The 18,396-nt window shown below is 37.5% G+C and overlaps 1 protein-coding gene across 1 annotated transcript in view; it reads right to left on the reverse strand.

Annotated features, from left to right (window-relative positions):
- CTNNA3 (catenin alpha 3) overlaps positions 1-18,396 on the reverse strand; it is a gene marked incomplete at both ends in the record, with an annotated part of 396,193 nt that overhangs the window by 132,272 nt on the left and 245,525 nt on the right. Inside the window, one exon of the mRNA XM_079535369.1 lies at positions 6,627-6,719. Coding sequence (XP_079391495.1) covers positions 6,627-6,719 — 93 coding nt within the window. The remainder of the gene's footprint in view (positions 1-6,626; positions 6,720-18,396) is intronic.

An 18,396-nucleotide genomic window follows, 5' to 3' on the forward strand; every position in this document is an offset into this window, starting at 1 on the left:
AAAATAAATCTCTTAACAAAGGTATTATTATGCTGTCATGTACTACTCCATGCTTTCCTACTGTATCAGTCCCCTCCCCAGACTCAGTATATATATATTTTTTTTTATTTCACGTTATTAATAACGGAGTTTTACTGCCTTTCTTCTCTTCCTTAGCATTCTTAGCATTCAACAAAACATGGCATCTTGAGAAAACTTACTAAATCACAACAAATGATGACACTGAAGAAAGAAAAGAAATACCATTCCAGGAAGAAAGCTTTCAAGTTTCAAAGGTGCAGGGAAAAATAATTTCTTTATAGAACATTCATAGCGTTTTTGTGCAGCATGCATCTAGAACATATACCTTTCCAACAACTTTAAAAAACTTCCTCATCACTTTGGCTTCCCAGTACCTGCAGCAACCACAGGTGGAGCAATCATAAGAGAATAAAATAGAACAACTTCCGCAGTGCTAAGATGAGGCCATTCAGCATGCGTAGGTGATATTTTTATTTATATTACAATCTGAGAATTTGTTGAGGATTCTCTTCTTACACAACAGAAACTGGAAGATAAAAGCTAAGACAGAAAACCTCTGGGCATTTTGCAATAAATTATTCTCTAAGTACTACCATAAAAGAGCCAAGCGGTCACTTCCAATGTGAGATTTTCAAGGGAATCTGAGAGTCATAGTTTAATTTTTATTTTCCTTTAAACTGATGATGGACAAAGTTCAAGCCAAAGCAAATATTCAGCTAAGCCTATTTGCATTACAGCATAAAGCATTAGGCCTTCCAATTCATTCTGCTGGCCCACAGCATTAGGATTCTACACTACCCTAGCCAGTTAAAAAAGTCACAAGCTTTACCGTCTGTTTAAAAATGACAAACTTCAATCTCCACAAACAGGAAAAGGTAACAGCCTACAACTACTAGTGACAATAACCATGCCAGAGGAAATGAGAAAGGTTCGTATACTCATACAACAAAGTGTATCAGACAACTGACTTGAAGGAAAACTAACCTTCCTGCTCCCTTCTGAACTTGATTCTCAGTGACCTGATGCATACAGCTGAATGCTACTTTGGTCACAAGGGAAGGAAGCAGAAATCACATCTTGAGAGTAGGCAGGGGCTGAATCTCTCTCAGCACAAAAGATGTACACCAGATTAAACTGCTCGTGAAGCAAAGGTGTAAAAGAAGGAATTAAATACAGGAGCATTCAAGCAGACTACCATAGTAAGGTTAATGAGATTTCTTTGATTAACAAGAATTTTTTCATTAACTTCAGCAGCACTGTGCATGACACAGGGAAAAGCTACAAGCAAAATGCATTACTTCACCAAAATGTCTGTGCTTTGGTTTCAGAAATATTAAGTCATGATGTGTTCTTTTAATTAATCTCTTGATTCAAAAACCGGAGAAGGTACATAAAAAGATGCCTGACACTGTTAGAGATACTAACATCTGTTTTATCTCTTTTAAAGCAGATGGTAGACAACTCACTGATTTATCACATTCCTGATCTAGTGGTTGGCAATCCTGCCCATGGCAGACGCTTGGAACTAGATGATCTTTGAGTTCCCTTTCAACCCAAGCCATTCTATGATTCTGCGATTCCCCTATTACTTCTGCCCTTGCACAAGACTGCTGTGTGCGTATAAAATGGTGTGAAGACAGATAAAAGCAGATGCAACAGAGCCTGTTCAAACAAGATGATGAAACAACTGTGGTTATGAAAGTGATAATGGCAAACTGTTTTTATGATACTTATAAAAAGCTTCTTCAGTATCCCCCATTTTATGAGCAAAGAACAAAATGAATGATTGATTTTCTCTGATGAAAAAGCAAATATATAGGAAATGTAGATTGTCAGTTTCAAAAATCCACAGCATCACAACTAAACTACAGTATCTGAAAAAAAAAAAAAAACATCAAAAGAAGGCTGCCCACTTATTAGCTATGAAGTCTCTTTTTTACCAAGGAAAATTTTCAGGTTTGTTGAATGAAGTACAGACTATTCAGAAAATAATTTAGAAGCAAATAATATGCACCAATGTGTGTCAACCTGGAAGAGCTGAACAATTTAAGTGTAAATCAAAATATAACTCAAAGGGAAAAATAAAATCCCCCGCTGATTTTTGTAAGGGAAAGAACACTGATAAAACATTTAGTTTTGAGAAAATACTTACAGGGCGTTCACATTAAGAGCTTAAGCAAAATATAACAAAAAAAAAGTTATAATCATAATTTTAAGAAAGCATACAGAGACCAAGTCCTTCTTGGACTTTAGAGTTTTAACTGAATATTTGTCCACAAGTCACACTGCTGCAACTGTGAGGCTGCTCAAAGCTTTCATGCTACTTTGTACAGAACCATAGTGTAATCAGGGAAGATGACAACACAAATGTCTGTAGAAGATATCTAGAGCACCAGCCACAGACTCAAAAAACACCATAGTAAACTCCTGATGCCACTGTGCTTCTGAAATGAATAAACAAAATTTCAAAACATGTGAAACATGTTTCCAGAAACATGTAAAAGGTTCATGGCTGCCCGTTTCAGACAGGAAGAAAGCACCACAGCTATGTTGAAATTACTAAAAGTCAAAGAGAAAAGGGCTGCAATATCTGGTTTCTCCTAAAAACTTTGGTAGTTGTTTTTTTGTTTTGTTGGGATTTTTTTTTTTTTTAATTTTTTTTTTTTTTTTTTTTTTTACATTCTCCTCACTGTGGATACATAGGTTAATAAAGAAGCAGTTCTGTAATCCCTGAATACTGCAAATGAGTTCCAGACAGTTCAGCTAACGTTGAAAAAGATATATCACACTAGGATAAACAAATGTACAATGTTGAAGATGATAATGTCAGATCTGTATATGAATGGCTTAGAAACCTGAGGCACATAAATATGTTCCACAGATCACCTCATTATCTTGTTTAACAGAGTAGAATACTTCAACTGGAGGACTTTCAAATCAGAGAGCTGCGCCGACCACAGGAGGTTTAACAAGAACAAGTACCAAATTCTGCACCTGGGAAGAGGCAACTCTGCTACACATACAGACTGGGAGATGAAACACAAGAGAGCAGCTCTGCTAAAAGGGATCTGGGGTTCTTGGTTGACAGTAAGTTGAACAGCAAGTCAACAGTGTGCCCCAGCAGCCAGGAAGATCAGCTGTCCCCCGGAGTGCAAACACAGCACTGCTAGCCAGCTGAGGAAGTGACTGTCCTGCTGTACACTGGTACAGCCTCACCTTGAGTACTGGTGCAGTTTTGGGCACCACCATACAAAAAGGACATAATACTATAGAAAGTGCCCAAAGGAGGGCTAAAAAGATGGTGAACAGTCTAGAGGAGAAGATGTATGAGGAGTAACTGAAGTCCTTTGGTTTGTCCAGCCCAAAGTAGAGGACACTGAGGAGAGAGTCTTCCACAGTCTTCTTCTTACCCTAGCTCCTCCTTTTGTTAGCCTAGCTTGCTGGACATAATTGTTGAGTGACATGAAAGCTGATCAGATTGAATATGAGGTAAACATAAAAAACAATGGCATTTTAGAAAAAGAAACTGGAACCCCTGTCTACTTATTTCTGATGTCCTACCTTTAGGAAATTTTTCCATCTCTATATCCAACAAGTTTACCATCTACTGCTTATCTTGACCTCTACCATGAGACAAACAGAGGATCAAGAGACTTCCTCCAACACATCTCTTCAGTGAAACATGAAGGGAACAAACCCAAATCCCAGAGTAAGAAATAACTATCATTTTGTACCCTTTCTGTACAAAAATATAATTATTTGCTTGCTTTTGTAGATTCTTTTCCTTTTCTTTCTAGCAGATTTGATGAGATCACAAATTTGTTTGCATACCAGGAAGGCAAGATGGATTCCCACACTGAACAACTGCAACATTTTAGATTTTACCTACTTGACACTCGAGAAAAACCTCCCACTAAAAGCTATTACCATGAACAGGAATTATTTTTCATTACCTAAAACATATGACAGCAGCACTCTCTCTACATTCTATTATTATAAATATAAAATTAAATATTTTAAAAATACATTCCTCAACCAATTTCACAGACAGAAATTGTTTCATATCTGCCTTAACATATTTTCTTAGCTTATCAATTTATTAAACACTTATCTTAGTTTATTTATTATTAGTAAATATTTTTAATTCAATCTCATTTAAAAAAGCTTGAGTTCAGAATCACCTCTCTACTTTTAAATACAGAACAGTATAATTAAGAGAACATACGCACTTCTATGCATTCTAACAATTACAAGGCTTTCCTCCAGCGCTTGCCAATTTTCTGTCCACCTTTTCATCACTGCTATGGCATCATGGGAAATTTTGATGCTCAAACCTAAAGACTCCACAGTGTCTTCTGCAGGTGTTATTTGGTGGTGGGGGGAGGGGTTGAGTATTTTTTCTTTTCTGGGGGGGCGGGAGGGAAGGGGCATGTTTGCCTGAGGGAGGAGGGTTTGTTTTGGTTTTCATTCAATGTTTCTTGACTTTAATCCAAACAACTTGGCTCCCTTCTGGCAATATATTTTTTCTGAGCACTGATTGTTTGTTTGTTTGTTTTTTAACTCTACAGATTTAAGAATACTGGGGATTTCTGCATGTAAATTTCTCCTATTTCAAACTCTAATTGATATGCTCCGCGGGGATCTTCAGAAATAATTGTTTTCCTGTGGAGAACTTTTTAATGATATAGCATAATATGATTTACTGTGAAAATGCAGATGCCTTACTCTGCTGTTCTTACTTTGGTAAAATACCAATTGCATTCACAGGGAATGATCCTTATCTGAGCAAGCAGCAAATGCTCCACAATGAACACGCCATTAATACTAACACAATCTTTTCATGTGCATACAGCATTCTCCATTTAGATCAACTTATAATCATCAACTAATTCATCCCTGAAATGAATTTAAAAGGTTTTAAAGTTAAAAAAAAAAGAAGAAAAAGAACAACAAAACAAACAAATTAAAAAAATGAAACAAAAAGACAATATATACCACGCCAATGGGAAATGAAGCAAAACAAAGACAATAAATTTCCATTTTACTACAGAAAATTAAAATGTAGCAATTTAAATGGCCACAAGAAAAAAGTAATCCTCTAGTAAAAATCAGCTTTCATAGTTTCCGCTACCACATGTGATACTGATAATTCTAAGTTAAAAAAAAAAAAAACAACCACAAAACAAAGAAACAACAAAAAAAAAAAAACACCACTACAACTGGATGCATAATAACATATTGTAAAGATTCACTTGTACCCTTGGAGAAATAAAGCCACTGGAAGAAGCTATTAACAAATTCTTCTTACAGGCTAATAATCCTACAAAAAAAAGTAATGTAATAAAGCAAGTAAGCCATTTTACACAGTGATACATATAAAACACTGAAATGCTACAAAGTTATAAAAATAGACATTTAAACAATGATTCCTTTCAGGGAGTGTAGTGATAGAATAAGGAGTAATTACCTTAAAGAAGGTAAATTTAGATTAGACTTAAGTAAGCAATTCTGTACAATGAGAGCAGTGAGGCACTAGAAAAGGTTGCTCAGAGAAGTTGTGGAAGCCCCATCCCTGGGAGTGCTCAGTGCCAATGGGACTTCAGGCAACCTCATCTAGCGGGAGGTATCCCTGCTCGCAGCATGGGTGGTCGGAACTGGATGGTCCTTAAGGTCCTTTCAAACCCAAACCTTTCTATAATTCAGTGATAAGACAGAACACTTTCAGAGTATCACACTTACATATGTGAATTCCTTTTTCTCATGTCTTGTCTTTCACTCAGTGGGTATAAAATGGACACCTCAAGCTTGTAATTGAATGTACTGTTAATACTTGTTCTTCACCTTCTATTTCAACTATATTTAGCATTCAAGCACAGAAAAGGATAAGAATATTTTGATCACCGTGTGAACTGTAGTGTTCTTCAAAGAACTAATGATCTTGAAATTATGTTGCCTCAAGGCTGAAACAACTTGTGTCAGATTCACACAAATCATCTCTGCTCTAAACAGAATTATGTAACTGCAGAAGAGTTACGTCTGTAATTCTGAACATGAGAAACACAATGAATACACTTTCTGTAAGTAAAGTACCAATAAAGTATCTGCAGCTGTGCTAATTCTTATTCATCTGCTTCAGACAAAAGTTCAAGCTTTTGGTTGGCAATAATCAGAATTAATACCAGAACATTCACATACACACAAAATAAAGCAAGCTGTAATAGCATTTCAAGTTCAGTCAAAATATGTACTGTGCTTTGTATAAGTAAAGACACTCCTGATTTGCCTATCATAGTAGGCTATTCATTCAGTCAGGTTTAATTTCTGAAACAAAACAGCATGTTTCTTAAATTGTGATTCCCACAACTCCTTAAGACTCCCAATCAATAGGCTATACACAATTCCTGCGTTAACCACTAAGAAATAGCAAAAGGATTAACTAAGTACATGCCCTTCATTTGTTATTCAGTTTTCATTTAACTACACTAACCACCGTGAGAACTGAATGTGAATGTTAGACTGAAGTAGCATAACTAAACATCTATGTTGTGTAACAAAACACTGCACGCTCAGTGCACCGTAATGGGAATTAATTGAAAAAGTCATACCTGTGGGCACAAAGTCTCTATATGATTAGCTGCCATTTGGACAATTTTCATTCCGTCTTCATTTGTTGACAACGAACAAGCAAGATTAGCAACCTTAAATAAACAAATAGTTTTATAAGTAGGTATTCATCCCCATGCTACCAAACTTAGCAAAGGCATCTCTGCAAGGAAGACTTCATTACTTGGGGAAATTAATTTGTCCAACAACATATCAGAAGAAGAGAACTGCAGGAAAATAAGGGAGCTGTGGAAAGAGGGGGTTGGTAACAAGGAATCTCATTACCTCTCACCAGTTCAAGTTCACCATGTAATACCTGCAGTACTATGTTTATATAACTTAAGGATATTTCAAATTAGGATCCTATGGCTTCTTAAATCCCTTGTGGTTGTTTTGTTGCTTGTCAGAGCCTTTCAAATCATATATACAGCTGTGTTTTTTTTAAACTTATTTATTTTTAAGTCCTCAAGATCCAATCAGACTTGCCATGATTTGATACAATGAAATAGAGTGACTATGCCCTGTGTCATACACAGATCATTAATTAGCTGTAGAATTACCTAATGAAATAGTCATGTCAGTACAATTTATATTGAGAATATATAAGAAAACATGAAATATATGCAAGCTCCAGTTTATCTTCTGTTTAACTAAATGCAGTGGAGATACAACTTCTTTTATATGAAAAAAAAAAAGCCTTCCTTCAAGGTTACACAACTGAACAACTTAGCAAAGATGAAGGAAAAAGAGCACACTCTCACTTAAGTTAACTGCAGTTCAACAGCAATCCATTGTAATGGGCTGGCTTGACAAATGCACAAGAGTGCCTTTGGGACACCAAGACCCAGTAGATCTTTTCATCGTGCTGAAGCCGTGTAAGGCCCTTACGTAAATTACTACACTTTCATAGCTTTGATAATCCTTTGCTGAAATAGCTGTATTTACACATGCATCACTCTTACATTAACACAGATTAAGAACTGCTTGAGAAAAAGTCCTCTGTAGTGCTGCTGCTAACAGCACAGATACAAAACAAATAGGCATACTTAATCTGTAATTATTCACAAGTCATGAAATGAACTGCATGGCCCAGGTGCCAAACAATAAAAACAAATCTTTATTTATCAACATTTTAATAGACTTTCCAACAAAGAATAATTTAATAATGTTCTGTTATCAGAATTTTCTATTTACTTAATTGATATAAATCATTAAAAAGAATCTGTTAGTCCAAGGACAAGTAAATCACTCTTTCCTTCCAAAATTCTGAAGAGAATGAGGGGTAGAATGCGTGGCTTTCCATGCACAGCTGTGTCTCCTTAGAAATAATTTATGAACCTTTTCCTGTTGTTCCAACAATTAATTGGTTCCCCACCTAAGTAATATAAAAACAGTTTTAGGATTGAAGAATTTCAGTTTTCATAGTTGCACTGAAACTATTCTTAGTTTAGACAACTGCATTAATATTTTTTAAATACAATATTTGAGAAAAACTGTTCCTATTCTCAATCTTCTCCTCATGAATCTTAGTTTTATGTATGTCTCGGTAATGGTCTAATCCAATATTCCAAGCATTGGGAACTTACAATAAGCTATTTTATGACTAAAACAAACATAAGACTATGTTGTTTACACTAAAGTCTTTTAAAAATCAAAACAGTTTTTGAAAAAGTAGTAGTCAGTCACTGTATTATAATACATTAATTGTGTTACAACATTTCAGCTCAGTTTTAGGAATACATATTGCATTGCCATCCCGACAGTGAATTTACCTCCTTGCCTTCATTTTACTTGACATTAGGAAATCTTTCACTGCCATTCAGATAAAATTTTCATCTACTTATTATGTCATGAGCGAACATTACAAACAGGAAGCACTACTTTCAGAGCAGCTCTCACGTATATCTTATATGTAAGTAATAGAGCTCTCTGTCATCTTCAGTAGCTGATTAAATCAACAGCTATTCCACCTAAAAGACAATCCAGATAACAGTAAATCATCATCATGGTCTCAACCATAAGTATACTAACTCTTAAGTCATTTCCCTAACTATGTCCTGAAGAGATCTCTTTGGTACTACAAACTAAAACATAAAATCAAGTTGATTAGTTATATAAGGGCTGCTCCAAAAGTAATGCTTCCTATTTTGTCATGTTGGCCCACAATGTCAGAGGCAGATGTTGTTTTATCGGTAGTAGAGGTTGAACCTTCCTGCAGTATCCCATCACATGTTGTTGCAGTCTGACAGATGGCAACAGAGGAGCAGTCTGACAAAATGGTGTCTAACATGGAAGTGCAGATGAAACAAAAGTGTGTAAATTAACTCCTCCACGCAGAAAAAAATGTCACCCCTGACATTCATAGACACTTGCTGAATATTTATGGAGAAAAAAACAGCGGATATGAGCACAGTGAGGCATGGGAGGTGCGTTTCAGCAGTGGTGACATCAACAGTGTGTCACCTCCACTAGTGCAGATATTTACAAGTGCAGCACGCAGACTCTTGACTGCTGGCCAAAATGCCAAATGGTAACAACAGTGAAAAATAAGTGTTTTGTAGCAAGGTTTTTCTCTATCAAAAACAGTGTTATTGTGCTCTTTGTATCTGTTGTTGTTTCTATAGAAATAAACAGAAGGCTTTACTTTCAGAGTGACCTATATATTAAGCTGTTTATCATCTGCTGCCAGAGTTTCTACTTAATTTTTGTATTCCTTATAAAATGCCTCAAGATACTTCCATTTAGAAGTAACACTAGTATTTTTTATTTTTTTTTTAGTTGTTACTCTTGTGGAAACTATACTGAAAATAGATTTAACATTCATTTTGTTGCTATTCCTGCCTCTTTTTACTTTTTACCTCCTACTCTTCCAGAAACATCCCTGACTGCTAGTTTAAATATTCTGACACATTATACTTCTACAAGCCTGTATACCTATCTTCTGGTTCCCTCTGCATTTCTCTTTTATATGCCTCCATGTCTTTCCTCTTCTGCAGAAGTGAATTACGCATTACGCCATTAATGCCATAATCATTACTGGTTTAACAAAATTAGCTCTACACTGTACACTGGAGACTAACCACTTCCCCTGTTCAACTGTAACCAACTACCTTGTTAACATGAAAAAACTCCTCAGAGTATTATGTAACAGTGCTTCCTCTAACATTATTTATCAGGCATGCTAGAGATTTTATTTTGGTATTTAATCAGTAAAAGGATATTTGAATACCAATGGACTAGACTGCTGCTTATTTTCAACTAACATAAATCAGCAGTCTGTTTATTACAAGTTCTATACACGCTCAGGTAAGTTTCATTTCATACACGTCATTTTGAAAACTGCTTTGATAATCTGGGTCACACACAAAATAAAAACATAAAATTAAAAACACAGCCCATTGAAGCAAAGATGACATGTGTGAAAGTGAGAACTCCACACAATAAATATTTCAGAAATAACTTACTTTTATCTAAGTGTCAGGCTTAATGCAGAACCTCATTTAGCTTCCTCTCACTGCTATTTGTAAAACTAAAGACAGCTGAAGAACTAGGTTAAAGATTCCTTCTCCAGATCTCAGCATGCAGAGCTAATTTACAGTATTATTTTAATAAATCTAAACATTCTTAGCATTATACATCTCAGAATATGGCTGTGTGTTTTTCCAGTTATGAGACCTGCAACTCCAGGTGGACTATTCAGCTGACTACAATATGAGCCAACTTCAACAATAGTAGCCCAGAATTACTATCAAAAATCAGTGGTCAGTATTAAAGCAGTATGAAGACACCGAACAGGTTACAAGGAGAAAATTCATAGAAACATAACATGGGATTAACCGTAACTGACAGCAGTTCACAAACAAAACTGCCCTACACTGCTCTGAAATTTATCATCATAAAACAGATTTACTGTTAGTTAATGTTTTAACATTACTATTACTAAACCTGGGCAGAATACACAAAACCAAAGATATTTGAGTGGGTGCATATTCAGGGCTACAGACACCATTAAACCAGCATCCAACGCTTGAGTAACTGGTTAGTGAAGTTGCAAATCTCAACAGCATTGACCTGCATCTATTTGCCTGCTGGAATACTCTACTTTGTATTTATTTACAAATAAAGCATTTCACTCCTTTGTCGAACACTTAGACTCAATACATCTGCCCTCATCACAGTCAGTTACACAAAATAAATTCATTCCAGTATAAGAAACTGTCCTCTCCCTACACAGCTACTCTAACTACAAACATCTACAGTGACTTGGATCAAAACAGCCTTCATTTCAGATCTCAATCAGCAAATAGAGAGATTAAATGGTAGATTTTGCCTTGCTCAGCCTCATTAGGTTCATGTAGCTCACTTCTCAATTTTCACCAGGTCCAGGATGGCATCCCTCCCTTCTGTTTTGTCAACTGCGCCACTCAGCTTCTGCCATCAGCAAGCTTACTAAGGATGCTTTCAATCTCACTATATGTGTCATTGGAAAAGATGTTGAAGTGCACTGGTCTCAAGACAGGTATTTAGGATACACCTCTCATCACTGGCCTCCATCTGGTCCTAGACCCATTAACAACAATATTCTGGATGTGACATCTAACCAATTTTTTACACATGAAATAGCACACTCTTCAAATCCACGTTCTCTCCAACTGAAAGATAAGCATATGGTGTAGGACCATGCCAAAGTCCAGGTAGATGACAGCAGTTGCCTTTCCTTTGTCTACCAATGCCGTCACTCCAACTCAGAGGGCTACCAGATTGGTCAGACACAAACTGGCCTTGGAGCAGCTGTGCTGGCTGTCTAGGTCACCTCTCCATCTCATACATGTCCAGTTTCCAGGAGGATCTGCTCCATGACCTACCTAGGCACACATGTGAGACTGACCTGCCTACAGTTCCCCTGGGCTTCCTACATCCCTCTCTTACGAACAAGAATGGTATTTCCCTTTTTCCAATCACTGGGGATTTCACTTGACAGCCACAACTTTTTGATTATGATGGAGAGTAACTTGGTAATCACATTAGCCAGTTACTTCAGGACCCTGGGATGGCAAGTCATCCAGACCCATAGATCTGTATACCTTCAGTCCCTTGAGGCAGTCTCTGACTCGTTCTGCTTTTACAGTGAAAGGGATTTTGCTTGCCTAATTGATGCCTAGAGGCTCAGGGACTCGAGAGGCATGGGAAGTATGAATGCCAGTGAAGACCGAGGCAAAGAACTTGTTGAGTACCTTAGCCTACTCTGTGTCTGCTGAAGCCACTTCTCCCTTCTCATTTATCACAGGGGGTACATTCTCCTTGGTCTATCTATTCTGAGCAGTGTACCCGTAGAACCCCTTCCTGCTACTTTTCACATCCTTCGCCAAGTCCAGTTCCATCTCCACCTTGCTTTTCTTGATCTATTCCCTGCATGTCCAGATAGCATCCCTGTATTCTTTCCAGGCCACATAGCCCTGCTTTCACTGCCTGTACATGTCCTTTCTTTCCCTCCGTTTGACCAACAGGTCCTTGTTCAGCTATGCCAGTTTCCTGCCTCTTCTGTTTGATTTCCTATGTTAGAGGATGGAGAGCCTGTGTTCTTAGGAAGGTGGCATTGAAGACCTGCCAGCTCTGTCCCATTCCTATGTTCCTAAGAGCAGTTTCCCATGGCATCCCACTCAACAATTAATGAAACAGCTGGAAGTTCACTCTCCTGAATTTCTGAGTCCTGACTGCTCTTTGTAAGGCCTATATTCCCCTAGTTGAGTTCGTGATCATGAGAACAATTGCTACAGCCCAGACTGCCATCAGTCTTAGCCACTTCAATGCTCTCCTTTGCACTGGTGAGTGTGAAGTTCACTTCTGGTTGATCCGTCCAACATGTGGATCAGGAAGTGATCTTCAATGGATTCCAGGGAGCTCCTGGATTGTTTGCAGCCATCTGCATTGCTTTACCAGCAGACATCTGGCTGATTTAAGTCCTCCATTAGGTTGCAAGTCTGCAAGCACCATGCCTCTTTAGCTACAGGAAGTCCTTGTCAACAAGCATGTCTAATCAGGCAGTCTGTAGTAGACCTCAAGGCACCGGATGTCCTTTGTTGGTTTGTCCCTAATTTTAACCCAGATGCTCTCAACATAATTATGACTATTTCTCAAGAGGCAGATGTTCGCAATCTCTCAATTTCTTAACATAGAGGGCAACTCCCATGCCTTCTTCTGCCTGGATGTAGGAAGGCCCTACAGAGAGATCTAGATAGGCTGGATTGCTGGGTTGAGGCCAACAGTATGAAGTTCAGTAAGACCAAGTGCTGGGTCCTGCACTTTGCCCACAGCAAACCCAGGCAATGCCACAGGCTTGGGGCAGAGTGGCTGGAAAACTGTGCAGAGGAAATGGACCTGGGGGCTCTGGTTGACACTCAGCTGAACATGAGCCAGCAGTGTACCCAAGTGGCCGAAAAGGCCAATGGCATCCTGGCTTGTGTAAGAAATAGAGTTGCTAGCAGGAGCAAGGAAGCAATCATTCCTTTGTACTCATCCCTGGTGAGGCCACGCCTCAAGTACGGTGTTCAGTTTTGGGCCCCTCACTACAAGAAAGGCACTGAGGCCCTGGAACATGTTCAGAGAAGGGTAATGAAGCTGGTGAGGCATCTGAGCACAAGGCTTGTGAGGAATAGTTGAGGGAGTTGGGATTGTTCAGTCTGGAGAAGAGGAGGCTCAGGGTAACCTTGTCACTCCCTGCAACTATTACCTGAAAGAAGGATGTGGTGAGGTGGGAATTGGACTCCTCTCCCATGTAACTCGCAACAGGACTAGAATGGCCTCAAGTTACACCAGCAGAGATTTAGGTTGGACGTTAGGAAATACTTCTCTAAGAAAGTGGTCAGGTGCTGGAATGGGTTTCTCAGGGAGGCAGTGGAGTTATCATTCTTGGAGGTGTTCATGAAACATTTAGATGTTGTACTGAGGGACATGGTTTAGTGGGTAACACAGGTGATAGATGGATGGTTGGACTGGATGATTTTAGAGGACTTTTCCAACCTTGGTGATTCCATGATTCTTTTCTTTCTATCTCTTCTGAAAAGCTTGTAGCTCTCAATCATCATGCTCCAGTTGTGCGATTCATTCCACCAGTTGTGTGATAGTTTTCCAACCATGTCATGGCTTCCAGCTCTTCCTAGTTGTTTCCCACACTGCGTGCACTGGTGTAGAGGATCTTCAGCGAGGTTCTCAACAGTGTTAGCTTCCTCAAGAAGCTCCTGACATTCCTTAGAGATGAGTTTAATCAAATCTGAGGTTCTTCCTTGCTGCTTCCTAAAACGATAGCATTATTTGTCCCCTTCTACATCAAATCTAGTTTAAATTTCCACTGATCAGTCCATCCAGCTTGCTTCCCGAAATACTCTCGTCCCACCTTGTTGGTTATCTCCCATCCAACAACGTGCCCAGTTTCTCATATATTTGTATTCACATGCACACATTTTTGTAAAAAAGATTATGTCAACAAAAAGAAAAAAAAAAAAACACCTCAGAGCAAAACCACTAGTTCACAGTCTTGAAATTCTACAAACAACATAAGTTCACAGACTCTAGAAATAGCCGAAGGAGTAGTATAACATACCAACTAATGAGATAAGACTGTAATTTCCCACCTTGCTTAAGGCTTACACCAATAGGTTTAATGACTTCCTAGAATCATCCTACTTTTCTCCGTAGATATTTAATTAACCACATCAATGCTGCAAAATAATACACAGAACTATTCAACCCTGTATATCAATATACATGGTTAGTAAGCTGGAAAACAATAGTGTCAAGTTAAGGCAGTGCTTACTAACTAACAATTAATTGTACAAATTGGCTCCTATAATTAAAATTCAAATTAAAAAATGGATTTCAATAATGTATGAGAAAGAAAACGGTAACAGTTCTTATTGCATGACAGGTAGGATGTTACCTGGACCCTTAGGCATTATCCTCGTCAATCCTGACAAGCTCTCTCCCTTTAAATGAAAGCAAAACATTTTATAACAGAAGACCTTTCACTGATATCTACACAGAACTGTAGTCAGAAGTTCTCCTGCCCTCCAGAAAGCAAGTCAAAAGAAGTTGTATACACTTTTGCAAGATACAGCTTGTGGCAATGTCTGAATTCTAGCAACTTGGGACCTTTTCCTTACTCTGGGAAGACATCTCCCACCTTAAAAAGAGGACAAAATTTACTGGAGAGAATAAAAAGGTCAGTGCCTAAGGCACTTTATGTAGCTCCCAAACCAACAACTCCTACATCATACATACAAAAACATCAGTTGAGTTTGAGTAATTCTTTTCAAATACCTCTTTCAATAATAAGAAAATAACATTTCAGAACTTCACATATGTTAAATCTTTTAATACTCTTGGAATGTTTTTCTTTAAAGCTACCTTTTCCCAGCATTCCATCAAAACAACTAATCACAGCCTTATCTTCGCAATTTCACTTCAGTCATTTTCCATAAATCTGTGTTTCTGACAAATAGATAATTGTTTCATCACAGCAAAATTGATGTGTGCACCAAAGCAACAGACAAGCAGGAAACTACCTTTCACACCAAAGGCTGGTTTCACAAATGAATGGATTTCTAATAGGCAATGACAATTCAGCCACTGCAGAGCCTTTGGCCAGCTGCAACACAATATTCCTATATTAAACATCTCTGCTGCTTTTCTCCAAGCACTTAGACATAAAGCCAAGTCACTGTTAAGTGGTGTGGCATCCTCACAGCACATTAAAAAGCAGAAAAAAAAACAAACAACCTTGCATTCAGGTAACTTCTTGTTTTTACATTTTACAATTACCTGGATGACTCATTTTTTTTTCCCCACTAAGCTGTCAGCATTGCAATTGTTGGAAAACTTCTGTTTCCTGGAACTGAAAGGAGAATAATTCAGAGAAACATTTGTAAAGAAAAGTACCTTAATGATCATCCGAAAGTAGTGATGAAGTCTTTCATAAACCCTTGATCAATGCAGGAAACAATCACAGAACATATGTGTATCAATTCTTTCTACCATAAACTAAAAATGCAATTATTTTTTACATATTCAAAGGACATTATACAATTTAATATTTTTAGCATTATTTAAAGATCTTTATTCTTCTGATGCCTCTGAGCAGGTATTAAAAAAAAATATACATATCCAGAGAAGATGTATACATATACCGCTCTTTCAGTGAGCAGCTTTAAGGGTAAGTAGTAGCAACAAATGATTAAGTACAAATACAAACTAAAATACTGCTCTAATCCAAAGTGTCTCTCTCTCATTTTCACTGGTGACAGGCCATTCACGTGTGCTCCTAAAAGACTGATATTGTTCACATAAAGTACTTAATTGAAAAAATAAATCATTTCGAATAGAAACAAACTAATTATTTAGCAATCTAGAAAAAGAAGGTGCATCTCACATTGCTTCATGTCATTGCTTCATGAGCTGATTTTTTAGACTGAAATTTTGGATTTTCTAGTTCAGAAAGCTAGGTCTTAAAAAGCAAGGCCATTAGGCTTAGCATTCACAAAAGGTTAAGTAGCACCTCTTAACATTAACAAGTTTACAAAAAAGGATGAGGAAGTTCAACTTTTAGAACACATAAACCCTTCTTTTGCAATCTATTCTAAAAACTCAATCAAGAAACATGCAACAAAAATATGTGTCTATCTCATTTTGTTGGACAAGAACTCAGCCAATCACCGTCAGTCACAATGTACCATAAACTCTGCTCAGTTGCAGAACCTTCCACAAGGATGGGAGTGCCAAGACAACACCATGGAGCGTTGCCTCAAAATAATGGCTATGAAGGCACTTGCTAGACTGATGGAAGTACTGGGAGGTAAAGGTGAACTCGCCAATGTCTACTGCATTTAGTTCTTGGCAATATTACAAGCAATCCTGTCCCTGATTTGTATTCTTTTATCACTTTTTGTTTTCCCCACTGAACAACAATCAGTTCTGCTGCACAGGCATGGAAGTCTCGAAGCTTGGGTGTATGCTAAACCCGTTGAAAAAACTCTGCATACTAGATTGAGTCAAAATTTTAAATTAAATTCTAAAGCTAAGGACATGAATGGGAAGCTTTTCATGAAATAGACCGATTATATTTACGGTGGTTATAAAGTACTATTATAAGGCAATCCATAATTTATTCATACTAAAGTACAGGTATATAAGTACATTAGATAACTGAAGTATCTTTAAAGGAAAGGAAATGTTATACTGACCCAGTGGTAAAAATCTGATCTCCTCCACAGCATGTAAAAAATTAAAGACATGTTTATACATTCTCTGTATTCTACATTTCAAGTCCTTTAAAAACATAAATTAACCCTCTCATTTCTATTTTTCCTTAATTCTCTCAGTTAAATAATTTTTCCCGGGTGTATTAGTTTTCCTTCTCCTCTTAGTGCATAGGATCATGAGCTGTGCTCCCGCAGCTACTATAAAAGCCACCTATACACAGCAATTCCAATAGCAGTGAAGCTGGAAGTAATCTCCTAGCTACAGTTTATATGGAATAAATTTTGTACTAACAAATGTTTCTGTATCACATGAAGACTTTCTGTCAATTAAGTTCAAATGTTTATAATACGAATTCCTTCACTGATTTGTATGATGTATTATCTATTCTAGGAAAACAAAATTTACAACCAACATTTACATATAAAATCATTCAGGTTTCCAAACTGCAGATGAACTCTGTAGCAACCAGGAAAAAGCTTGCATGCATACTCACCACTAAGTACCTACATACCATTCAAAGACTGTGCTCCTAATAAATTCACTGAAAAAAAAACCTCTTATTGAGCTTATAGCTTGCTTACAGAAAACCAGCCTTGAAAAAAGGCAAATAAATTCCCTGTTTATCATTGCAAAGTGATGAACACATAAGAAACAATCCTGACACATATAAACGTCCATGCAACAAGATTTACACCAGTTACTACTAAGTTTCAAAGGAAACAAATTTCTGAGCAAGGAAGCAGGAGTATATAGGAGTATAACCCATAAATGATTTCTAAAGAAGGCTGATGGGGTACTTGTTAATTAAGATAAAATTTGAAAAAGTACCATGAACTTCCCTCCACAAAACTACACAGGATATTGCCACCCACTCCTTTACCAGACTACCTGAGTAGAAGCAAACTGATACTGGTTGACTGACGACAGAGAGAGAGAACATGACTAGATGATGTAATTCTGTCCCGAGTCTGGGAAGAAGGCTCATGGGGTCTGGTAACAGCTGCCTGTGTTTTTCAGAAGGATAATGTTTCAGAAATTTGACATGAATAGAACAATTCAGATGAAAGGGATCATCTAAGACCAGCTGCCTGACCATTTCAGGGCTAACCAAAACTTCAGTAGATTAACAAGGATATTATCCAAGTATTTCTTGAATAGTGATAAACATGGGGCACCAATCACTAGGAAGCCCATTCCAGTATTCAATATCCTCACAGGAATGAAATTTTTCCTAACGTCCAGTCTGAACCTCCTGTGGTGCACCTTTGTGCTGTTCCCGTGTGTTCTATCATCAGTGACCAGGGAGAGGGACTGGTGTTTCTCTTTCCACTTTCAATACTATTTTAGCACTTATTAAAAAGTTTAATGTTATGATATTAAAGTGTGAGCAATGCAAACTGACATGTTCATGTTACTGCATACTGCATTAGTTTGGTTTCTTTTAAAGAGCTTTTCCAGAACAATAATGTACTGAAAAAAAACATCTAACAGTAAGTGCCTTTTGTCTTAGCCAAGTTG

Source organism: Tetrao urogallus, assembly GCF_951394365.1.
Source record: "Tetrao urogallus genome assembly, chromosome: 5".
Taxonomy (NCBI): Eukaryota; Metazoa; Chordata; class Aves; order Galliformes; family Phasianidae; genus Tetrao; species Tetrao urogallus.